We start from the raw sequence: 26561 nt of genomic DNA on the forward strand, positions 1-26561 counted from the left end.
GTATCAGCAGGCATTGTTAGTGAAATGATCATGTAAGCAAGAGGAAAATTGACATGTAGGAGGTTGAGGTAAAGGGAGGATTGGTCAAATAAGAAAGCATGGCAGTGTTAATTTCTCATTTTTGGAGAAAGGATTTACAAGATGGTAGAAAATCAGAACAAACTGCTATTTAATATAATTGGAAATATGAGTGTGAATTTATAATTTTCATTCATTATTTGTAGATAAGAACAAACTTGCCACCTTTGGCTCTAATTAGCATTAAAAATGAAACGGGCATCATAGAGAAATGGCAACTTACAGGGGTTGGGCTATGGGAAGTATCTGGAACAATCAGAACATTAAAATGAATAACAATAGCAGAATGCTATGAATAAAATAGTAAACCATATGGCTATACTGAAAAAACTTAATGAATAAGTATAGAAGGTTTTATATGAAGGGATGGATATTTATAGTTTCAAAATATCTCCTCACAGAATACTTACACCAAAGAGTAAAAAGAAGCTTCAATAAATTGTTTAAATAGGGATACAGGTGGACCCATTGCAACAATGAGATGTACAAGATGTTATATTGAAAATGAACTTTACAACTTTGGCGCAGGGGGCAGCGGGGGGGGGGGGGTGGTGAGGGGGTGTTGGAGGGCAGGGGAAGGTATGGGAAGGGGAAACAAAGGAGGCAACAATGCTTGATAAGAAATGCATTCATTACCTTGCCTATGTAATTGTAACCCCTCTGTACAGTATTTTCACAATAAAAAAAATAAAGTTCACCAATAAATAATAAAAAAAAGCAGCTTCACAGTGGAGAGGCGTGGTAGTGATTAGAATAGGCACACCAGAGTATTAGCTGATAAGATACACTAAGAAGAAGGTGGCATCACTTCTCTGACTTTTTTCCTGCAAGAAATGCATATTCTGAATCTTAAGTATGAGGAAACATTCAACAAACTCCAATTAAGGGACACACTACATTATTAACTGACCTGCACTCTTGAAAAGTATCAAGGTCATGAAAACATTGAAGAATATACCCAGAATAAAGGAGACAGAAATAAACAAGACAATTGGCTATAGTTTTATGAATCATTATTGTACTATATAGTTTTTTTTTTTTGAAATTGTCAAAACTTGAAGTCTTAGCATTAGATGTCATAATATATGTGACCCTAATTTTGGTAGCGGTTATCTGGTTATATAGAATTACTTTATAGGAAATATACACCAAAGTATTTATGAGTGAGTAGACAGCATCTTGACAAGTTATTGTCGCATGAATAGGAACAAAGTGTTTTGTTTTCTATTATACTTGGAAATCTATTGTAACTTGGGAGACTAGACAGTCCAAAAGACCAATTACCTGTATTAAAGGCTTTATTTCTTCTATTGATGGTTTCCAGGTGACCAGTAGTTAAAGGGAGAGACAATTGTATTGCTGTACAAAAGCTTAAGAGCATCCTTTGTAATCAGTTCTGTTTTATGAATTATATATGGAAACTCAGGTACTCAGAAAGTTTACATATAGGGGCTGGGAAGTGGCTCAGTGGTAGAGCGCTTTCCTTGCATTCATGAGGCCCTGGGTTCGATTCCTCAGCACCACATAAGCAAAAAGTAAAAAGGCAGAAGTGGTGCTGTGGCTCAAGTGGTAGAGTGCTAGCCTTGAGCTGAAGAGCTGGGGGCCAGTGCCCAGGCTCAGAGTTCAGGCCCCACGACTAGACCCCCCTCCCAAAAAAAAAGAAAGTTTACATATAAAAAATATGCTTTTTGGGGCTTGGAAGTTGGCTCAGTGGTAGAGCGCTTGCCTTGCATGCCAGAGGCCCTGGGTTCGATTCCTCAGCACTACATAAGCAAAAAGAAAAAAGCCGGAAGTGGCACTGTGGCTCAAGTGGTAGAGCGCTAGCCTTGAGCTGAAGAGCTGAGGGCAGCACCCAGGCCCAGAGTTCAGGCCCCACGACCGGACCCAAAACAAAACAAAACAAAAAAATATGCTTTTTGGCTCTTTAGATATTTGTGTATGTACCAGTGTGTGTTTATGTTTTGATCTTACAGGTATCTCTATTAGCTTTTGAAGGTAGTTTGTATTTTTTAAATATTAATTCCAAATAAATTACTTAAATCATTGCCATTTATTTTATTTGTTGGTACACATTTTAAAGGCACAGAAGCAGCTTAAATATTGTATGATGTCAAATAAGCTACCAGTTGTTGAAAATAATTTTAATATCATTTATGGAGTATTGTGACTTTTTTTTTTTTGTTGATTGTGGGACTTGAACTCTGGGCCTGGGTGCTGTCCCCGAGCATTTCAGCTCAAGGCGAGCACCCTACCACTTGAGCCACAGTGCCACGTCAGGTTTTCTGATAGTTAATTGGAGGTAAGAGTGTCATGGACTTTCCTTCCCGGTCTGGCTTTGAGCCGCAATCCTCAGATCTCAGCCTCCAGAGTAGTTAGGATTACAGGCATGAGCCACTGGCACACAGTGAGTATTGTGAATTTTTGAAACAAGTTATTTAGCTTCTTCATGCTGCATATTTCTTTTCTGTAAAATGGAAACTACAGTTGTTTTTTTAAAATAGTACTGTGAGAGTTGTAAAACTAATATTTAATTCAGGTTAAATGAAGGAATATACTGGGATTCTAAAAAATGCCTCAAGCATAATTTATGGCATTTATCTCTTGGAACCTTTAGCTTTTGTGGTATTTATCGTGTTTGATTCTCTTTGCCTTTTTAGCCTTGTGTATTATTTGCTCAGCAAATTCTCAGATCATATGTGATTATAAAGTTCTTTCTTGGTGTCGGTTAATTGTATCTTTAACATCTTGGACAAGAGACTTAACCTTATTTCCAGCAGAATTTTTCTTTGTTCATGGCTGTTCAAATGTAGACCTGTCGAGTCTTTTATTTTCAAACACCTAATAGTTACCACAATTTTATTCAGGATAGTTAAAATCTTAAGAATTGTCTTTCTATGAGTGCCAAGGAGTGTAGTAGTGAGTTGTTGGAAGAAAAGTTTATTCTCTCTTAATAAGTTCTTTGTATAAAGATCTTATTCCAAATAGTAATGCCTCTTAAATTTACATCATTCTTCTTTTCTGCCACAACCAGGGAGGACCTCATTATCCACAACTTGTTATTGCAACTGTTACTTCACTGATTCCTTGTATATTGGTACTACATTCATTTTGTTTATCACATTTATTTTGGTATTCTTCTGACCAGATGTCCACAGTGGCCACTGTATCTCTTACTTGATTCTTGGATCCTTAATTCAATACTTAGTTTATTCATGTAAAAACTTAATTCTTTAACATGTGTAGTATCCTACAAATAGAACTCTGGTTATATCAATAGCTTTATTACATCTTTCAAGTAGACACAGTTTCTTCTGCACCTTTCTCTTTGACTCCCTTAACCTACTGTGCCCCTTTCAAAACTCTCCCTGCTTGAGGAAGTCCTATCACGCTTTAAAGTTCTAGTCTAAACCATGACCGTGTGAAGCCTTTGTACTCTATTCATCTGTACAGGTTCAAAGTTCCTGCTGTATCTGAAGTTTGTACTTCACTATTTAGAACTTACTATTACATAAATACTGTGTTCTTAGTCTTATCTTTTTAACTGTATGAAGCAGTTTTTAAGCAAGAAAATAGGCTTTTACTAGTTATCTACAGTATTGTCACATAGTAGGTACTCAATAATATTTTCTGATGAATCATAAAAACTATAGGTAACTTGGAATTGCTTTACCTGATAGATGAGTAAAAAGTTGAGACTTTATTCATATTTCAAGAGATTTTGTTTTTTAATTTTTAGGAGAAAGAGGGATGACAATTTTTTTCTAGTTGTTGCCTAAGTCCCAAGGATAGAAATAAGAATAAAATGAAGTATAAAATATTAGTTTTTGAAAAATTTAGTGTATGCAGCATAATTTTTCTGGATGTGAAAACTTGTTCTTAAAAGTCTTGTTGATTTTAGCCGGGCGCTGGTGGCTCACGCCTGTAATCCTAGCTACTCAGGAGGCTGAGATCTGAGGATCAAAGCCAGCGGTTCAAAGCCAGCCCGGGCAGGAGAGACTGAGACTCCTATCTCCAATAAACCACCAGAAAACCGGAAGTGGCGCTGTAGCTCAAGTGGTAGAGCGCTCGCCTTGAACTGAAGAGCTGAGGGACAGTGCCCAGGCCCAGAGTTCAAGCCCCACGACCAACAAAAAAAAAAAAAAGTCTTGTTGATTTAATAGAATTTGAGAATAATATGTTTAATTACATACCTGATATTAAGTTCTTTTTTTCTTCTTCTTGATATTAAATTCTTAGATAGAACTTAATTTATCAATTCTGTCTGTTGGAAATATAGGCAGTAAGAAATATATTACTGGGCTGGGAAGGTGGCTCAGTGGTAGAGCTCTTGCCTTGCATGCATGAGGCCCTGGGTTTGATTCCCCAGCACCACATATGCAAAAAGAAAAAAAAAAAGCCAGAAGTGGCACTGTGGCTCAAGTGGTAGAGAGCTAGCCTTGAGCTGAAGAGCTGAGGGACAGCACTCAGGCCCAGAGTTCAGGCCCCACAACTGGACCCAAAAAATAAAATAAAATAAGAAATATATTACTCAAGTAATGCAAGTATTTCTACTAACATCGGCCTTTTCATGAATAGTTATTAAAATTTAAGAACATTTTATGCTGCTTATTGTAAATAAAGGTCTAAGACTGGTAATTTGTAGAAATTTACTAACATTTGTCATGCTAGTAATTCTATTAATTCGGTGACTGCTAATCTACTTTCACTTTTTTGGGGTAGCCATTTAAAGACCGCTGTGAATGGTTCTATGAACATTTGCATTTGGGACAACCGGATTCAGACATGGTACACAGGCCAGTGAATGAAAATGATATTCTACTGATTCACAGAGGTATGTTTAACCAAGAAAATAATACATGTGTGAGGCACAAAGTAATTGTTATTATAAATTCTAATTTGCAAAATTAACCAGTGCTACATATTTAGATTCTATTTTTAGGAGTAGCTGTGAAGTTGTGTCAAAAGCAAACTGTGCAAAGCTAAAGCAGGGGATTGCTGTACGGTTCCATGGAGAAGAAGGCATGGTGGGTATAAAATAAGTGATAGCACTCACTGTGTATGAGAAAAAAATCACACTTGAATCAAGTTTAATACTTTTTAAGCAAAGAGTCAATAAAATTTTAATTTTATTAGAAAAGTTTCCCATATATTTCTGTTGATGCTAAATTTTATTTTCTTGAACTCAGGGTCAAGGTGTTGTGCGTGAGTGGTTTGATATTCTGTCTAATGAGATAGTCAATCCCGATTATGCATTGTTTACCCAGTCAGCAGATGGTAAGTTATGTGGTCTAGACTTTTTCTGTGACTTGACAAATTTTTTAAACTACTTCAATATATTTTTATCTTTTCTTCCCAGAGTAGTCCTGTGGGCGATATATGTGCTCTCTTGTAGAAGAGAAAATGAAAACTCAGGAGTTTTTGTCTATATTTACATGGTTAATGAGTGGTAGAATTCTTAAATGGAACTTTATAGCATTCCATTTTTTTGTTTTTTTTTTTTGTGTTTTTTTTGGTTGGTCATGGGGCTTAAACTCTTGGCCTGGGTGCTGTCCCTGAGCTCTAGACTAGCACTCTACCCTTGAGCCACAGCGCCACTTCCGGTTTTCTAGTGGTTAATTGGAGAAGAGTCTCATGGACTTCCCTGCCCGGTCTGGCTTTGAACCACCATCCTCGGATCTCAGCCTCCTGAGTAGCTAGGATTGTAGGCATGAGCCACTGGCACCTGACAGTATTCTTTCTTCAAAACAGTTGGTTTCATTTTCTTCTCAAGATCTAGTAATGAGCTTGAAGAAGTTCTTTTTATTCTTTTAAAATTTATTCAGTTCTTCTACTTTTTTTAAACTTTTCTTCCATAAAGTAGTGTTGTTAGTAGATGGACTTTAAAAAACAAAATATATTTTGAGAGCTACAAACTATTAAAAATAAAACCTATAGAAGTAGAACAGAGCCTGGGTGCCAGCTGATCTAAGCCTGTGATTTTATGCATGAGAAAGTGGAGCTCTGGAAAAACTAAATAACTCTCCCATAGTCCCAAAGTGCAGGCCATTCCAGTAGTGTTTGCAGAGTTCAGTTCTTTCTGTATGTGTATGTTCCTCCCTGCACTAGAGTCTGGGTCACTTTGGTAACTTAACAGATGGGCTAATGAAATCCATACTAAGTAAAGAAAAAAACAAACAAAAAACCCAAAACCTTTCTTTGGAAAGGTTTGCAAACTTCAAACATGGAAAACTTACTTATCATGACAACCAGTCTAGAAATTGTGATATTAAAACTTAATTAGTTATGCATATTGACTTTGTTTCAGTCTTTTCAAGAAATCAAAATCTATCAAGTAAAACACATGAAATTGTAGAATATAGGCAAACAGTTGTCTTTGTAGAAATGGTATTTGTGGCCTGTAGAATTATAACCTGCTACTGTAAACTAAGTAGAAAAACTTTGAAGACTCACTATTTGAAGTGAAGGTAGGAAGTCAGTTTTCAAATGCTTTGTATAGTTGTTTTTCCTGAAAATCTTTTCTTTCCCTAGTCTTCACAGGCTTTTGTAAGGAAGGAGAAATTTCTGATTTTTACCTTCTGATTGCTTCCAGCTAAACTAGTAGAAAATACCATTTAATAAGAAGGAGTACTTTAGGAGAGGCAAGCAAGGGTGAATACAATGGAAGCATGGAAGCTGTAGACATCCACATATGTAATAGGTCCTTAAAGACAGACTTAATAGTTCAAAAAAACCTTATTTTATGATCAAATTAGATGTTTAATCTAGAAAAGTACTTCAGTTTAGTTTGAATTTTGGAGTTACACAAGGTATAAAATTCTTTTAGTGTGATGTTGGTCCAGGGAACTTTTTTCCTTTGAGGGAGTGGTTGGGAGGGCTTATACTTTTATTCTGTTAAGGTTTTGTATTTCTTTCCTTCCTTCCTCTCCCGTCCTCTCCCTACCTCTCCGCTCCCCTCCCTTCCCCTTTCCTTTCTTTCTGTAGTTGTATAAATGAGTTTCACTTATAATTTCTCATTCAAAAATGGTGACAAATTGACAGCTGCTTGTGGTTCATGCCTGAAGTCCTAGCTACTCAGAATGCTGAGATCTGAGCCAACTCAAGATAAATCTGGTGGTTATCTCTGACTACCAAAAATCCAGATTGGAGGAGTGGGTTATGGTAGACTGCTAGCCTTGTGAGAAAAAGCCAAGTGACAGTGCAGGGCCCTGAGTTTTAGCCCAGTACTGGAACCAAAAACAAAAAACAACAAATAAAAGATGATATCCTGTCTTGCAGAATATAGTTAAGAATTCATCACTTCTCTAATCCTAGCAACTCAGGAGGCTGAAATCTTAGGATTTCAGACCAGGCAGGAAAGTTCATGAGACTACTTAAAAATCCAGAAGTGGAGCTGTGGCTCAAGTGGTACAGTGTTAGCTTTGATCATAAAGGGTTCAGGGACGGCTTCCAGGTGCTGAGTTCAAGCCTCAGGTCCAGTGCGTGTATGCGTGCATGTGTGCTCTCACGTGCACGCACACCCACACAACACACAATTATAAGAATTCAGTTAATTGACATATAAAATGCTTAGCTCAGTGCCTGGAACAAAGAAAGCTTAAGATAAATATTATTTTTGGAAAATTAGTATTTTCTTATTTTTTTAAAAAAAGCTTTTTCACTATTTCCTGCAAAGTATCACAATCTCACTAAAGTGTCAGGTTGACTTTGAACTTGAGATTCTCCTGATAATGCTTGTGCTATTAGGCTCAGCAAACAAATCACTTTTGGTTTTGTTCTTCTTTTTCCAGTACTGAGTATTGTACTTAGGGCCTTGTGCTTGCTAGGCAAGTGCCCTACTGCATGAGCCATTTTTAGTTGTAATTAAACAACTATAATGAAAGACAGAAGATGTGAAAGAGACAGCTATATTTTAACTTAAAACTTGACCTAGGCTTTATATTCTGTTTAAACAAATTTTCATGATAAAACTATTATCCCTTCTTTAGAATTTTTTAAAAAAATTTTCTCATTTTTAAGAACTTATATTTCTCAGAAACTAATTAGACGATGAAGAACTAGTGGAGGAAAGTAAGATAATCAAAAGTTACTTTGGTTTATTAGTAAATATTCACTATTTGAACAGGTAAAAAAAAAATTTTGTGGTTATTCTCAGAATGTTGTATTTTTAGAATCTTGCTTGTCTTTGAAGTCCTCCATCTCCAAACCTTTGTGTGTGTGTGTGTGTGTGTGTGTGTGTGTGTGTGTGTGTGTGTGTGTGTGTGTGTGTGTGTATGCTTGTGCCTGTCTGGGCTTGAACTCAGGTCCTAGGCATTGTCCCTGAGCTTGCTTGCTTGCTTTTTTTTTTTTTTTTTTTTCTTGTCCCTGAGCTCTTACTCAAGGCCAGCACTCTGTAACTTGATCCATAGCTCTACTTCTACCTTTTTCAGTGTGTAATTTTCTTACCTGGGTTAGGTTTGAACCACGATCCTCAGATCTCAGGCTCCTGATTTACTATGATTACAGGTGTAAGCCACCAGTTCTTGGCCTTTTTTTGGTTTATGATACTTAGTTTGCCACATCTTTGCAAAGGTAAATAAGAATGGATGATAAGCTTCACATAGCTTATTTAAGAAACCATAAACTTCTAGATTTCTTACCTTATCTAAGTAAATAAGGCACAGAAACTTCATATAGTGTTAGCACCGAGAAATCAAAGACCAATAATACAAAGTGAACTATTGTCAGAATATGTATTTCAAATGATCAACTATTACACTTCCTAGTACCCTTCTCCTGTTTACTTTCTTTTGATCCTGTTTCGTTAGATTTTATCCTTTTTTTCCCTTAATGTTTAAGATAGTAGTGAGTAGTCTAAAACTCATTACATATTTGTTAAACAAATCTGTGAATTTCTAGTCCAAATTCATGACCATCATTTGAAAAAATAGGGAAGAAGAATTTAAATTGAGGAGATGGTACTTTTGGTTTTTACCATTGTACTATTATTTGAGATTTTGTGGTAGCATATATAACAAAATGCATTATTTTTGCCATTTGAAAGGGTACTGTTTGGTAGTACTAAGTATATTGGCTATGTTTTGCATCATCATCATTCTCTTAATTCCAGAACATTGTCCTCAGCACAAGTAGAAACTCTGTTCCTATTAAGCAGTAGCTGTTCATTATGTAATTTTATTAAGCTAAGGTTTTGCTTAGTTTTTTGCCCAGGTTAGCTTAAAACTGTGATCGTCCCTACTGCAATCTTGTTAATAAGCATTCAGTGGCCAATTCTTCTTTTTTTGGGGGGGGGGGTCCAGTCGTGGGCCTGAACTCTGGGCCTGGGCGCTGTCCCTCAGCTCTTCAGCTCAAGGCTAGCGCTCTACCACTTGAGCCACAGCGCCACTTCCGGCTTTTTTATTTTTGCTTATGTGGTGCTGAGGAATCAAACCCAGGGCCTCAAGTATGCAAGGCAAGTGCTCTACCACTGAGCCACCTTCCCAGCCCTCAGTGGCCAATTCTATTACTTAAAAACAGATTATTCCAGAGGGATGCTGGTGGTTCATGTCTGTAATCCAAGCTACTTGGGAGTCTGAGAATAGGATTGTGAGTGAAGGCCAGCTTGGGCAGAAAAGTATGTGAGGCCCCTTAACATTTAGTTTTGTTCAGTGATACATACCTAGCATCCCAAGCTACATGGGAGGCTGAGTCTAGGAGGATAGCACGTCTAGGCTAGCAGAAAAGTTTGTGAGAGTCCATCTCCTCAGAGAGAATCTGAATATGGTGGCAAGTGCCTATAATCCCAGCAGTGAATGAGGTGAGCTTAAATTCGGGGAATTGCAGCACAGGCACTTGGCCAAATCCTGTCTTTAAAATAGCCAGCAAAGGGTCTGGCAATGTGACTTAATGGTCTAGTGCTTACCTAGCATGCATGAAGCCCTGGGTTTGATTCCTCAATGCCACATAAACAGAAAAAGTTGGAAGTGGCACTGTGGCTCAGTGGTAGAGCACTAGCCTAGACCACAGTGAGGCTCAAGGATAGTACCCAGGCCCTGAGTTCAAGCTCCAAGACCAGCAAACTAAATGAAATAATCAGCAAAGACAGGACTGGAGGCATGGCTCAAGTGGTAGAGTGCCAGCCTAGCAGGTGTGAGGTTCTCAGTTTAGACACCAATAAAACACACACACACACACACACACACACACACACACACACAACTCTCCCAGTTATTGTAATGTTCCTCTGTTCCTTAAGAAGCAAAAAATAGTGGATATTTACTTAACTGGGTGAGTATAGATGAATGAGATAGTTGTCCTAGTTTATAGTCTAGAAGTTTTTGTCATATAGCCTAGGTAGGTGTGTGTGTGTGTGTGTGTCTGTCTGTGATCTTTAAATACATTTTTCCAGCATTGTCTGATAATCTTCCAACTACTTGTGGTTAAAAGTATGGCAACATTTTCTCTGTACACAAAAACAGTGTGAATGAATTAGTGGTTTTCTTCCGTACATATACATCTACTATCTTTACATGTGCCATAAAGCATAGTCCTATGGAAACTTAAATAAACCTAGCTTGGCTGAAGTTATATGTAAATTACTTGTATTGACATTATCTCTCTTCTGCATTTGGATTCTCAAGAGTAAATAATTTTGTATTTATTTCAATAGGAACAACTTTTCAACCTAATAGCAACTCCTATGTTAATCCTGATCACTTGAACTATTTCCGGTTTGCTGGACAGATTTTGGGACTAGCTTTGAACCATAGGCAGTTGGTCAATATTTACTTTACACGATCATTCTACAAGCACATTCTTGGTATGAGTCTATTATTATTTCTATATAGTCATTTGCTTACATTGCTTTCCTTATAACTTTCGGAGAAAACAAAGGAAATAAACATTTGCATTTTAGGTGAGATAATTGCTCTTTTGTAAGGTATTGGGGTGCATAAATAAAGAAAAATAATCTGCTTTTTAAAGGAAAAAGACAAGTTATTTCTCCTTATTTAGTGTGTGTATACATTTTAGTATAAGTATGTTTAAGAAAATGGACAATTTTGAAGTTTATAATAACTTGTTGGGTAACTATTTTAGAGAAAGATTACATTGTAAAGATATAGAAGACACAGGTTTAACAGACCTTCAAATTTAGGAACTAATATCTATTTAAAATATGCTTTGAATTGGTTATATTTTGCAGTTTTTCAGAGAATCTGTAGAGGGCAGTATTTTACCATTATACAGATAAAGGCAGAGCATTAAACTGTAAACTGCTGAATTTTTTCATTTTTTAGGTATTCCTGTAAATTACCAAGATGTGGCATCCATTGATCCAGAATATGCCAAAAATTTGCAATGGATTTTAGATAATGATATTAGTGATTTGGGGTTAGAGTTAACCTTTTCTGTTGAGACTGACGTGTTTGGAGCAATGGAAGAGGTGCCTTTGAAACCTGGGGGTGGAAGTATTCTTGTGACACAAAATAACAAAGTGAGTATTCCAATTTTTACTTCAGTCATTGATTGTAATTTAGCCCTTTGAGTTTGCCAGTTACTCTAAATTATTCTGGCACTTGATAGCAAAACTTTATTATAGTTTGGAATAGATTAAAACTTTAAATGAACAAAACTATCAAATATCAAACTTTGAATTGGAAAGGATTATCTGAATATTGAGGTAGCTATGCTGAGATGGCTCCTAAGACAATCTAGAAAACTATGCAGTATATATTATATATATATTGGGCATTTTGAAAATTTTGATTATAAATTTAGAATATGTAGTCATAACTAGTTCACTAGTTCATTTTGTGTATGTGTGTGTGTGTATGTGTGCATGTGTGCTGGTCCTGGTATTTGAACTCAGAGCCTAGGGACTGTCCCCGAGCTTTTGTGCTCAAGGCTAGTGCTCTTCCTCTCTTTGAAGCACAGCTCCATTGCAGCTCCATTTCCAGCTTTTTGGTAGTTAATTGTAGATAAGAGCCTCACAGACTATCACTCAGACTGGCTTTGAACTGTGATACTCTGATCTCAGGCCCCTGAGTAGCTTACAGATGTGAGCCACTGGCACCTGGCTGTATCTTTTTTTTGTTGTTGTTGTTGTTTTTTTAATCTCAAGGCTGGCACTGCTACTTCAGCTACAGTTCCACTTCAGGATTTTTGGTATTAGAGATAGAAGTTAAACGGACTTTCCTGCTCAGGCTGGCTTTCAACCTCAGTCTTCAAATTTTACCCTCCTGAGTATCTAGGATAACAGAACCATTGGCACCAAGCATTAGTTCATATTTTTAAAGCATGATCATAGAGTTATAATATACACAAGAGGAACTACCAATGTTTAAACTTCATATATGCTTTTGAGTCCAGTATATCTTACTTCTTTCTTATAGTTAAAGTTTCTAACTTGTTTTCTAAATTTATTATTTTATCTTTATACATATTGTTATTAGATCTTGGAATTTATTTTGAAATTTATATTGCTATAAAAATGTTTATCAAGCCATTTTGTAAGATACAGATTTAGTAAAATGAATTATGTTTAGAAAGACTTGGTTATATCTTAACATCTCAGCTACTCAATTTTCTATTCAAAGCATTAAGATAATCAGAATCATTAACATTTTGTAAAATAAAAAGATACAAAAGCTAGTTCTTTCTGTATGTTATTTTATAAACATACTCTTACATATCTGAAAGTCTGTTAGGCTACCTAATTTTATTTTCTGAAACATATATCATTTATGGGAAATAAAATCAGATACTTATGCCTAGAAAGTTTTTAGTCTATATTCTGATTTTTTTCAGTAGGGTCCGAAGCCCAAAGTGTTCTGGGCAAAAGATGGTGCTAAACCCAAGTTTCCTGTTCTCAAGTGTAATGCAAAATTAGTCATGTCAAGGAAAAACTTACTTGGTTTTAAATATAACAAGTCATATTATGCTACAGATTTAAAATAGTAAAATGATTAAAATTTAAATCTATATGAGTTTGGCAGTGAATGAAATATTTTAAGTGGGGCTCCAGTTTCTCATTCCTGTAAACCTAGCTACTCAGGAAGATGTGATTTGAGGATTGAGGTTCGAAGCTATCCTAGACAGGAAAGTCTGTGAGACTGGAAGTAGAGGCTATGATAACGTGTTAGTTTTGAGCAAAAGAAGCTCAGGGATAATGTCAGGACTTGAGTTCAAGTCTAGGACTGACACCAAAATAAATAAAAGCAGAATAACTTCGAAATCTGTTAGATTATTCACTTAGCAGTACATTTGTTGTTTTATACTGAACATAATGAAATCACAGAATCTTTAAGAAAGTGATTGTTTTTGAAAAAAAAAAAACTATAAACATGATTCCTATATGTGAATTCTATATCTGGAGAGTAGATGTGTCATCCCTCTCAGATATATTTAATACAATAAAGTATAAAGGCCCTAAACAATTGTGTGATATATAGTTCTGTCTACTCTATCTCTTAGCAATTCTCTCTTACTCTGAGTTTTATCTTGACTTTTCAAAACAAGTGTCTCAGTATGCTGATGAATTATTTTACATTTTGGCCTTTTATTAAAATCTGCAAAGACTGAACAAAAATAAACGATTGCTTATAAATAATGCTATGCTGAGTTGGACCTGAGGGCTCACACCTGTAATCCTAGCTACTCAAGAGGCCAATATCTAAGGACTGCAGTTTGCAGCAAGCCTGGGAAGGAAGCCCATACACATTTTTTTCCAAGTAACTATCACAAAAAAGACAGAAGTGGAACTGTGACGTAAGTGGTAGATTATCAGCTTTGAGTGAAAAAACTAAGGGACAGTACTCATCACTGAAAGCTTAAAGTTCTTTTACAAGAATAAGTAGATAAAGGAAAAGGAGAGTCATGACTTTTATGATGAAATATCTTCTGATAATTTATCAGTATACCCTTATTTTTAAGATCACAAACTGAGTTATAAGGATTGATAGTTTGAAAAAAAAAAGCACATTGTGCTTGTGATATAGTTTAAAATAGGAACATTCTCAAAGGCATGAGTATTAAAGGCTTACCTTAGCTTGGGAGATGGTAGGAACTTTAAGAAGTAATTGTAGTATTAGAAGCCCAGGCCTACTGTAGCCCTGTCCTGTCTCTTTATGAGCTCTCCTACCCATTAGGTGAAGCTTATTCTACCACACATTCCACTATGATGAGCTTTCTCCATAGGCATAGAAGTAGCAGGGTCAGGACTGAAACTGAAAACCATGAGCCAAGATAAACTTTTTCTCTTTAAAGTTGAATATCTCAGATATTTTGTTACAGTATTATGGGGACAGATGAACATACCTTGGAACAAACGCAGTCATTGAAAACAGTGATTTCATCTTCAGACACATGATTTCAAGTAGACTGCAGCTAAGGAAAAAATGCTCAGGATGCACAAAGTTTGGTATAGTTTGTGGATGCTTGATTTATTTTTCCCATAATGCTACCCAATTTCCAATCAAATCAGACTTCCAATAAATCTAAAATTTCACCTACCACTGAAATTATGTCCATTAATTTTTACTTGACTTTTTGAGCACTATTTGCTTTTTTGGGATTCATGTTTTCATATTCAAATTAAAGGACAGAAACAGCTGATCACAACGGATGGTAATATGAGATTGACTTGAGCTTCTTTGCATCTACTAATCTGTGTACTGTATATGCAGGAATTTAATTTAATTTTGTGTATATGTATATATTATACATTGATTCTTACATGTATACTAATTTTAATGTGTATTGCGTACATATATAATTCATTTTTGGTCTATGTCAGAATTCAATTTTATGACTAACTTAATTTTTTTTTTTTTTTTGTCAGTCATGGGGCTTGAACTCTGGGCCTGGGTGCTATCCCTGAGCTCATCACCTCAAGGCTTTACCACTTGAGTCATAGTACCTTTTCTGGTGGTTTATTGGAGATAAGAGTCTCACAGACTTTTCTGCCTGGGCTCGCTTTGAGCAGTGATCCTCAGCTCTCAGCCTTCTGAGTAGCTAGGAAAAGAGGTGTGAGCCACTGGCACCCAGCTAAATTTTTTTTTTTATTGTTGGTCATGGGGTTTGGGTTCTGTCCCTGATCTCTTTTGCCCAAGGCCACTCTACCACTTTGAGCCACAGTACCACTTCTGGTTTTCTGGTGGTTTGTTGGAGATAAGTGTCTCATGGACTTTCCTGCCTAGGCTGGCTTTGAACCATGATCCTCATATCTCATCCTCCTGAGTAGCTAGGATTATAGGTGTGAGCCACCAGCACCTGGCCATGACCAGCCAAATTGTAAGTGATACAGTTTTCTTTGATTAAAATTATGTTTTAGGGCTTGTGGCTTAGTGGTAGAATGCTTGCCTAGCCTGCATGAAGTCCTGGGCTGGATTCCTCACTACCACATAAACAGAAAAAGCCAGAAGTTGTACTTTGGCTCAAGTGGTAGCCTTGAGCAAAAGAAGCTTGGGGACAGTACCTAGGCCCTGAGCTCAAGCCCCAGGACTGGCAAAAAGAGAAAAAGAAAATTATGTTTTATGACAAAATTGTGAAAATAGCTTGTCTTAACTCAGATTTAAATTGATTATGCTAAAATTGGTCATTTTATCAAGTTTAAAGTATATGTTAGTGAAGCTGGGCACTGGTGGCTCACACCTGTAATCCTAGCTACTCAGGAGGCTGAGATCTGAGACTTGCAGTATGAGGCCAGCCTGATCAGGAAAGTCGCAATATGAGGCCAGCCTGATCAGGAAAGTCCAGGAAAGTCTTTATCTCCAGTTAACCACCAGAAAACCAAAAGTGGAGCTGTGGCTCAAAGTGGTAGAGTGCTAGCCTTGAGCAAAAGAGCTCAGGGATAGCACCCAGGCCCAGAGTTCAAGCCCCATGACACACATACCACAAAGTATATGTTAGTGAACTTGATAAATGTATTCATTTATTTTATTATCTATTTGTTGAAAAACTTCAAAAGTAGCAGCTACTTTTTTTGGAGCTTGGATTATATACTGGTAAAACAAAAACACCAAAATTACTGTCTGCAGAGAAATTACATTCTAATGATGCATTAGAAGTATAAAAACACAGATGCCTGAATGAGCTGATGTTAGGAAAACAGTTGAAAGCCAAGGAAATGACAATCGAATAAGCAGGAAAGAGAAGGCACTGATGAGCAAGCAAGGCAGAGACTAGATCATTTGGATCCTTAAGACTAGGAAAGGAGCCAGGTACTGGTGGCTCTTGACAGTAATCTTTTACACAGGAGGCTATGATCTAAAGATCACCTATCTGGGCAGAAAAGTCCATAAGACTCAGTTAACCAAGAAAAAGTTGAAAGTGTAGGTATGGCTTAAGTAATAGAGTGACTGCTTTGAGCAGAAAAAAAAAACCAAGCAAGAGCACAATGTCCTCCAGCACCAGTGTGTGTGTGTGCGTGTGCGACACACACACACACACACACACACACACACACACAGAGAAAGGTATTTGCTTTTTATTAAAATGTCTTGGGATGTTATTATAGAATTCGAACATTAGGATATGATCTTAAATTATTTGTCTATAGTATTTAAAGCCTCCGTGGTTGTGGTGTGGAGATAAATTAGTAACAGGGGCAAAAATGGAACCAGATATTAAATGTTACAGTAATATAGTTGAGAAATAATGGTGTCGTGTAGCGTTCTAGAGTAGAAGAAGGTAAAATCAGATCAAGTTTTTTTTTTTAACAGTTACATTTGATATCATGCACTCATAAGAAGATATCAAGTCACAGGTTATTAAGATTTTGGCCTAATTGCTTAGTGTGTAGTGGTTTAAGAGTTTATTGAAATGTGTGATTAGTGCCAAATTACTGTTTAAATTTTACCTCTTGAATAATAATTGTTTTCAATGTTATTTTAAGTATGAGAAAAATTTAAAAATGCTTTTTTTTAATAGGCAGAATATGTTCAACTTGTTACTGAACTTCGAATGACAAGAGCCATTCAGCCTCAGATTAATGCTTTTCTACAGGGCTTTCATATGTTCATTCCACCATCGCTCATACAGCTTTTTGATGAGTATGAATTGGTAAGGAAAAATGAATTTTATTTTTATATAAGAGCACAAAATTCTAATCGATGTAATTAAAAAATTATTTTGGATTACTACATTGAATATAATAAAGTACAATGATGCACTGTGGTTTAAATTTATGTCTCATAAAATATAAGTGTCTTTTAATTTTGTTATATGAATGATAGGAACATATATACCTTCATATTTTTAGATTATATAGAAATTATTTTTTGTAAAAAATAATCAGAATTCATAATATGGTGTTTGTAAAGTGCTTCAAGTTTCTTGAGAATAGTTTCACAATTTTATTCATAATTGTTCACAATGAAAAAATTTAGTATTAAAGCTTATCATCAGCCTAGAAGGGAAAAGGATTAAACTTATGAATGGTAAGAAGCATGTAAAATGGATTCTTTGTCCCTTTTGATAGATCTCTATTATGGTCCTGTCAGGGAACAGAATTTTCCCAGTAGGTCCAACTAAGAAAACATTAACAAAGGGATCATTACAGGGATATTTATAAGCAATAAAGAAGGTCTGGTGAGTTCTGAAGAGACAGTTGGAAGAATTACTGTGAAAAGTTTGAGACTGAATTTTCAACGAAGGCATTCATTCTGGTGGTAGACATAGTTTAGGAGACTGAGCTACTACAAATATGTGATATGAAGCAAAGAATGTGGTCACCTTTAGACTCTATGTTAACCACAGACCATATTAAATGTATAGTCAGCAAAGTAAGAGAGCCAGTCTAGATGGAAAATGTTTTTGGGAGTGGACAAGGAGACTGAGTTAGGACATCTTTCCCAAGTAAATTGGCTAGAAGACTAAAACACACCCTATACTAGCAATCTGTTTTTGGTCTTGAGACCCCTTATAATAAGTTTCTGTTTAGCTGAGATAAGCCAAGATAACATGTAGGCTATTTATTGTGTTTGAAATTAAATCAGAAATGTAAAGTAATTAATTACTACAACACATTAATAAATAATATTTAAAGTGAAAAGTTTTATTCCATGGACAAAACAAAAATCCTGAGAAAAGTAATATTAACATATTTGTAAATTTGTAATATCTGGCTAAATAGAAGACAACTGTATTCTCCTGTATGCTTGTGCTGTACTGTTTGGATTAAGTATATGGGGAAAATGCATTTCATACAGATAACCTAGAAAAGGAAGAACAATGTAGACTCACTGAAGAGATCTCAAAACTTCTAAGGGTTCTCAGACATTGTGTTGCATTAATTTTGTTTGGAGCATACTCTATACTTGTAAGGTATATGTTGATAGTAGTTGCTATAGGAGACAGGACTTTGAACCACATTGTATCTATGTCCTTGTAAGAAATGGTGCAGTCTGGCTGTGTAAGTATAGGCAATCTTTCCCATGTGCTATGTGAATGTGAGCATATTCAACTGAGACATGAAGTGATTTATTAGAGATATGGGCAAGCTCTTTTTATGTCTTTTTCCCCCCTTGGAAAACCTAATGGTAAATGTTTTGCTTTTCTTAATTGCATTTTCAGTTACATGACTCAGATTTTAAATTTATGTAAATGATATCTTTTTTTTTTTTTTGTCGGTCATAGGGCTTGAACTGTGGGCCTGGGCTCTGTCCATCAGCTCTTCAGCTCAAGGCTAGTGCTCTACCACTTGAGCTACCGTGCCACTTCCGGTTTTATGGTGGTTTATTGGAGATAGGAGTTTCATGGTCTTTCCTGCCCGGTCTGGCTTTGAACCTCGATCCTCAGATTTCAGCCTCCTGAGTAGCTAGGATTACAGGCATGAGCCACCAGTGCCTGGCGCAAATGATATTCTTAGGAAAAAGCCAATCAAAAGTCATGAGGGAAAGTTGGGAATGTAGTTCAAGTGGTAAGCCGGGCGCCGGTGGCTCACGCCTGTAATCCTAGCTACTCAGGAGACTGAGATCTGAGAATCACGGTTCAAAGCCAGCCGAGGCAGGAAACTCCGTGAAACTCTTATCTCCAATAAACCACCAGAAATCCAGAAGTGGCGCTGAAGCTCAAGTGGTAGAGCACTAACCTTGAGCTGAAGAGAGCTGAGGGACAGCGCTCAGGCCCAGAGTTCAAGGCCCGCGACGGACAAAAACAAAACAACAGAGTGTTTGCCCAGCATGTTTAAGGTCTTTGATGGAAAAGTAAAAACAACCCAAAAGTCGTTAGAAATGGTTGTTCTTATTGTTTTTTAATCATATAGGAGAAAGTTGACTTTTCAGAGAAGAATTCTTAAAAGGCAAAGAATTTTTTTGAAAAACAACTTTTATATTACCTTTTTTATCTTAGTAATAAGAATTTCTTGATGAACTTTCCTTTTACTTACACACATTTTTCTTCAGGCCTTTATTCTCACTCAGCTTGAGAACATAGTTTCCTAATAGAATTGGACATACTTGCAAATAACCAGAAAGTAAAAACAAAGGTTATGTTTATGAAAGTCATGATATAAACTGATGTTTCATATGTTTATGTGTAGCATATAAACCACCCTCTCCTTTTATGTTTTTATCAAATTGAATCGATGGACATCTCCCTATCTTGCAGTATTTGAAGTTATCTGTACCAAGGATTTTCTCTCACGCAGTGCTTGTTATTGATGATATGCGGCAACTGTCACAGAAATAAACCAGTTTTATATGGGATTAATTTCTAATTAAGGCAAATTTACTATTTAAATGTAATAACTTTTTTTTTTCCAAAGAAGATTAATGAAATATTTTCTTCTTCCCCCAAGGAACTATTGCTTTCTGGCATGCCAGAAATTGATGTGAGTGATTGGATAAAAAATACAGAATACACAAGTGGCTATGAAAGAGAAGATCCAGTTATTCAGGTAAAATTTCTCCAGAGCTTAGAATGAAGTTAAGTTTGCCATTTAATTTTGTAAGCTTTTCAGCAGTATTGGATGAAATCCTACATTAATTAACAAAGTAAGTTTTCCCCTAAATTCTTCTTGTGGGAATATTGCATATGAAAGCTTTGTCTGAATCATTTTTGATAAATGAGTTTCAAAGAATAAATATGCTCTATGAATATTGCATTTTTCTCTGGTTTTAATAAATCTACATTTGCTCTGAAATGGGAGCTTAGTTTTTTTTTTGTTGTTGTTGTTATTAGTGGTTCTGGGAAGTTGTGGAAGACATTACTCAAGAGGAAAGAGTTCTTCTTCTGCAGTTTGTTACTGGCAGGTAAGAAGTGTTGATTATAACAAAGTATTTAATGTATTTTATTACCAATGGTAAGGAAAAATATTGAAGATGAAGAATATTACTGTGAATTTTTATTTCTTTCGTATTCCAGATTTAAGTAACCAGGTATTAAAAATGAAAACATTTTCAGTAGTGCTCATCAAATGTATAACATTAAAAAAACTCCAACCAATGCTATCAGAATATTTGATAATTCTGTCATGTTTTCATTCTGTATTGTGAATGATAGTAGCTAAAGTTTAGTGTTTGTATATTGCTTGTTTGGTTTAATAGTAGATACTCAGTTTTCCCTGGATAACATACATATGCAAACATGCCCTTATGTATACTCATCTTTTTTGTCTAGTTTTTTTTTTTTTTTGGTAGTGGGGCCTGAACTCTGAACCTGGGCACTGTCGCTCAGCTCTTCAGCTCAAGGCTAGCACTCTACCATTTGAGCTACAGCGCCACTTCTGGCCTTTTCTGCTTATATGGTACCGAGGAATCGAACCCAGGGCCTCATGCATGCAAAGCAAACACTACCACTGAACTACCTTCCCAGGCTTCCAATTCTCTTAAAACGTTGAAGTATTAAGATTCTTGGCCTGTAAAGAAAATGTGTTTCAAAACAACATTGAGATTTTATCTCAGAATGACTATCATCAAGAATAGGAACAACAAATACTGTTGAGGATTCAGAAAAGAAGAAATACTATTATGCTGTTGATGAGAGTACAAGTTAGTATAATCACTGTGGAAAAAGAAGGTATGGATATTTGTCAAAAAACTAAAATTATGACTGCCCTTTGATCCAGTGATCCCACTCTTGACCATTTATCCAGAACATTTCCTATCAGGATATAATAAATATAACTGCATACCAGGTACATTACTGTACTTACTGTTCATGATAACCAAGTAATGGAAACAGCCCAGAAGCCTTATAACTGATAAATAGATAAGAAAAACACACATATGCACAGTGGAATTCTATTCATCAGAATTATTTAAATATAATTTTATTATTTATTCATCTTTTAGAAAGTTATTTCTGGGTACTCTTTTATGTTAAATTTTCTACCTGCCTATATGTATGCCAATACTACACTCACCATTTACTTACTACTGTATTAAGCTTGGTGGTTCATGCCTGTAATCCTAGCTACTTAGGAAGCTGAGATCTGAGGATCGTGGATCAAAATCAGACTGGGCAGGAAAGTCCATGAGACTCTTATTTCCAGTTAACTGCCCAAAAAATAGCCAGAAATTAGAACTGTGGCTCAAGTGGTAGTGTGCCAGCCTTGAGCACAAAAGCTCAGGGGCAGTACCCAGGCCCTGAGTTCAAGCCCTAGGACCAGAACCAAAAGGAATAAATAAATAAATAAACAAACCAAGATGTGAGAGGTTCTATATGTGTTTTATTTTTTTGAATACTGTTTTGAGTGTTTGTGACCAACTTTTTAAAGTAGGCACAATTATGCTTCGTAGTATGTTGCACAAGCTGGCCTTAAGCTTCAACCTCCCCCAAAGCTTGGGACTACAGATGTACATTACCCTGGCCATGCTTGTGCTCGGAATTATATGGTAGAAATTGATTTAAATTCTACTCATTCTTTTAATTTTTTTAATTTTTTGTTTTTTGTTTTTGCCAGTCTTAGAGCTTAAACTCAGGGCCTAGGCACTGTTCCTGAGCTTCTTTTGCTCAAGGCTAGCACTCTACCACTTGAGCCACAGCTCCACTTCTGGCTTTCTCTTTTTATGGCTTCATGCATGCTAGGCAAGCACTCTACCACTAAGCTACATTCTCAGCCCTAAATTCTACTCATTCTTCTATCCCTACATGTACATTTAGTGCCTATATGTTAAATATTTCCTTATAATCATTCTAATTTATATCAAAAGCTGTAAGTATCTCACTTATTTATAATCTTACTATTTGCTATGTTGAGGATCATAATCAGGGCATCTTGCCTGGCTAGGCAAGTACTCTATGATTGAGCTATACTCTAGCCCACAGAATCTCATTATAAAAACAGCCAATTGTTTTGTAGGATCAGATTTTTAATCATGATATACTAATTTACTTTCAAATGTATAGAAATTGAAAAGTAACTTGCTGGGTGCTGTTGGCTCATACCTGTAATTCTAGCTACTCAGGATGCTGAGATCTGAAGACATGCAGTTTGAAGCCAGCCTATATAGCAAAGTCCATCATATGTATCTCCAATTAATGAGACTCTTACCTTCAATTAACAAACAAAAAGCTGGAAATGGGGCTAGGAATGTGGCTTAGTGGTAGAGTGCTTGCCTAGCATGCGTGAAACCCTGGGTTTAATTCCTCAGTACCACATAAACGGAAAAAGTTGGAAGTGGTGCTGTGGCTTATGGTAAAGTGCTAGCCTTGAGCACAGAGAAGCTCAAGAACAGTGCCCAGGCCCTATGTTCAAGCTCCTGGACTGGCTACAAACAAAACAAAAAAAAAACAAAACAAAATGCAGAAAGTAGAAGTGTGGCTCAAGTGGTAGAGTGTCATCCCTTAGTGCAAAGCTAAGTGACAGCACCCTGAACCTGAGTTCAAGCCTCAGTGTGGGCACACACAAAAAAGTTATAGTTACATTCTCTATAGCTATGTACTCAAGATTAAATATTTTAGTGTTGTATTATGCATTGAATTTTACTATTGTGGTTTCATTATGTTAGATGACATTTAAAAATTTCTGACTAGAAAGAATAATTAAAAGAATTTTCTGATTTTCTCACTGTTGAGAACAGACCAGAATAAAGAAGGAAACCATTGGATTACAACATGTAAGAGCCTTAGTTGCTTAATCAAACATTCATTTATTTTTCAATATTTAATGTTCACTAGATGTCAGGCATTTTTGCCAACTCCAGGATTCAGATGTAAATATGACATGTTTTATGAGTTCTTATTTTTTAGGGGAGTACATGAAAGTAAATAATTGTAAAATTAAAGTATCTTACTCAGTGTAATAGTAAAGTATGTGCTCTGGCCAGTTGAAAGTGTACTATACTTAATTGATAGAAATGTGGTTTCCTATGGTAGCTTGCCAAGTGACCACAAAGCAACATACAAAAATGAGTTAGGAGTTTTGCAGTTTCAAAAATATCATCTTGTTATTGCCAACAATGACATACACTTTTCCCTGATTTAGAAATTGAAATATATCTGTTAAACATCTTTCATTTTATGATTTCTACTTATAATACCAATTGTTAGTTCCAGAGTTCCGCATGGTGGATTTGCCAATATCATGGGTGGAAGTGGATTGCAAAACTTTACAATCGCTGCTGTGCCATATACGCCAAATCTTTTACCAACTTCAAGCACATGGTAAGTTAAAGTAACTGATTCAAGTAAGTTATTTTTGTTAATTTAAAAAGATTGTTACTAGGTAATTTCAACTGTGATGACTGTTTAGAATTTTGGAATTACAAATAGGTAAGAAGTTACATAGATAGTTTTTCCTCTTTTTTTTTTTGTTAATGGAAATACTTAGGAAAACCCTAACTGCCTAAAATATAATTGAATAGGATTGTGTCACTGACTATGTTGTCTTAAGTATCATTGAGTTACACTGTTACTTATTTGAAGATGGAAAGAACTTATTTTCTTCCTCTACATTTGCATGCTGAAAGAAACTGTAATCAGCAATTTTTTTCTTTTCTTTTTTTCTTTTTAAGTACTACTTCAGGGTTTTCCAATTTGAATGCAAATTTGAGAGTTATGTTAATTATGAGTGGCATTTTCACTGGTAGGTAAAACAATAGAAATTTCATAGATTTTCTGTTTAATGGTGTATTTTTCTTTTAAAGCATCAACATGCTCAAGTTACCTGAATACCCAAGTAAAGAAATACTCAAGGACAGACTTCTTGTCGCATTACATTGTGGCAGCTATGGTTACACAATGGCATAATGAAGTCTGGAAAACTCATCTGACTAGTGATGCACAATTCAGAGTGGCAGAAGTAATTTAAGAAACTGTCAACAGAAATGCAGCCTAAATGTAATTGTTAGGTAGGGCTGATGTTTAAAATTTATAAAGGATCAGGTTTTTATTTTTCCATCTTCTTTTCTCTTATTGTTTTTCTGTTTGTGATACAATTAGAAAATATAAAAATCACAGTAGAGTTTTTAAAATGCTAATCAAAAATAGAAACTATCTTTTGTTCATATTTCTGTACTATTATTAAGGTTGCATTAAGGTAAAATTTGTTTCCACATTCCACCTCTGCTATGTAATGGTCTTATAAAATGGTATTTTTCTCTTTATTTTCCTATGTATTAAATTATATGAGGACATCTGGCTGATAATGTTCTGCTGCATGTAAAGTACTATTTATATTTTGGAAAACTTGTATAGAATGGATTAATTTAGATTGTGTATAAAGTCACAAATATGTATTTTCCCACATATCTATATTGTAAGGAATTTTTTAGCTTTTTAGTATTTTGTTATATAATGTAAAATTCAGACTGACATGACTAGCAGCTTATGAAATGATATATAATTTATATATTAAAGCCTACTCTATTATATGAATTATCTGTATCAGTGGTCAGTTTTCATGAAGTACATACTGTGGTCTCAAATTTGTCGTATACCTTAGTTTAGTTTATAATGAAAGTAAAATTAAAATACACTTTTTTTTAAACACATTTCTACATTTATCTGAGCTGTGATGACTCATTAGAAAAGTAATCTGATGTGCATACTGTAATTCACATATATAATGTATCAGTTGTTGAATTAGCTTTTTTTGGTTAAATGTTATATTCAAGTGATACCTGCCTAATACGGAATATTGGGAGTTTGAAGTTTTGGATGGTGTGGGAGGGAGACATAATTAAGCAGTTCCAACATAAGTAATTACAGTGTTCATGTAACAGTTCGTGTGAATGCCCATACACGTAGAAGCGCTAATGGAAGCATTTGTAAGGTTTATTAGAACTTTGCTTCTGGAAATGAGAAATAGACCATCCAGTGGCTTTATTTTATTTGTAGAATGACTTAAATAGATTTTCTCATGTGACCAACTGTATGTTTGTCCAGTGATTTGAAAGGCATTTATATTGAAAGTTGCAAAACAAGACCAAAAGATATAAAAATGTTTAACATATCACTTTGGGTCCTGTTGTGTTACTTTTTAAGATATTAAAATATTTTTCAACAGATGGCATGAGAAACTAGGAATACTTTAAAAATTATAGTCAGCTCTAAAACAGATGGAGATTCTTTATTTAGAATAACTGAAACTAATACTATGTAAAATTTTTGATGTTTGAAATTACAAAAGAGGACATTACCTTGTTGGATGACAAATTTACAAATCTAGTTTTGTAGATACTAACTGGTTTTTGTGATTCTAGAATCTGATAGATCTCAGAGTTGTGACAGGTTCTGAGAACTCTTGTTTGCCAAGTGTGAAGAACCATTTGTGGGCAGAAAATGAAAATGAGGTACAGAAACAACTGTATTTGTTACAGCTCAGATTTTCTATTTTGAATATAGTTTAGGTGTTTGGTAGGGATTGGCTGGTGCTGGTCTGCAGTACTGCCTAAGGCTCTCTCTTATAGAAATGTAGTTCTAAGTTAGGCTTTCAGTAAATTTGTGTACTAAGGTAGACAGTTTATTATATAGAGGTTCAGGAACAGAGGTTTCCTGTTTAACAGTTTCTCCCTTTTTGATGAGCTTCTCAATTTTGAGAAATTGACTAAAACTTTCAGCATTGTTACTTCTCTGTGTTAGTGTCATAGATGGACCAGGTCTCTCAGTGTCATATCAGTTGAATAATTGTTGATAGTCTTACTGAGCTAGTTGGAGTAGTCCTTAAACAAATGTAGTTGAACTGAGAGCAGTCAATGAATATGAGCACACATTAAAGACTTGGGAGCACTACAGTATACCAGGAAGACCACTATGATGACTATCAGGAGAGTAATCCCAGAAGACTAAAGGATACTCCTTAATTAGAGCCCCTATAAACTGAACCAATTAACATCAAACAAGCCAAACTTTAGGCAGTGTAGATAGTTGAACTATTGAAAATTAGTGTGTTACTGTCTGCATCCAGGATATGATGGTGATCAGAATAGAATGGGCTGACGAAAAGGTATCTAGTTATATTTTTAGTATATCAATACAAGTCACACTAATCTGGAGTTTTGTGAGAAGAACATAAAAGGTAGAAGACCTTTGGATAACCAGACTTGTCATCTACCAGTTGAGAT

General features: G+C 35.6%; 1 protein-coding gene across 3 annotated transcripts in view; it reads left to right on the forward strand.

The window, feature by feature from the left end:
• Hace1 (HECT domain and ankyrin repeat containing E3 ubiquitin protein ligase 1) overlaps window positions 1-25115 on the forward strand; it is a 73030-nt gene extending 47915 nt beyond the window's left edge. For all 3 annotated transcript variants that reach the window (XM_042679577.1, XM_042679579.1, XM_042679578.1), the window contains 10 exons: window positions 4798-4909; window positions 5005-5102; window positions 5265-5352; window positions 10724-10873; window positions 11352-11548; window positions 16984-17115; window positions 19853-19951; window positions 20236-20306; window positions 23548-23661; window positions 24144-25115. In XM_042679577.1, coding sequence (XP_042535511.1) covers window positions 4798-4909; window positions 5005-5102; window positions 5265-5352; window positions 10724-10873; window positions 11352-11548; window positions 16984-17115; window positions 19853-19951; window positions 20236-20306; window positions 23548-23661; window positions 24144-24246 — 1164 coding nt within the window. In that variant the 3' untranslated portion in view covers window positions 24247-25115. The remainder of the gene's footprint in view (window positions 1-4797; window positions 4910-5004; window positions 5103-5264; window positions 5353-10723; window positions 10874-11351; window positions 11549-16983; window positions 17116-19852; window positions 19952-20235; window positions 20307-23547; window positions 23662-24143) is intronic.
• The last annotated feature ends 1446 nt before the right edge of the window (window positions 25116-26561 follow it).

This window comes from Dipodomys spectabilis, unplaced genomic scaffold (assembly GCF_019054845.1).
Source record: "Dipodomys spectabilis isolate Male_0828 unplaced genomic scaffold, ASM1905484v1 ptg000053l, whole genome shotgun sequence".
NCBI classification, from domain to species: domain Eukaryota; kingdom Metazoa; phylum Chordata; class Mammalia; order Rodentia; family Heteromyidae; genus Dipodomys; species Dipodomys spectabilis.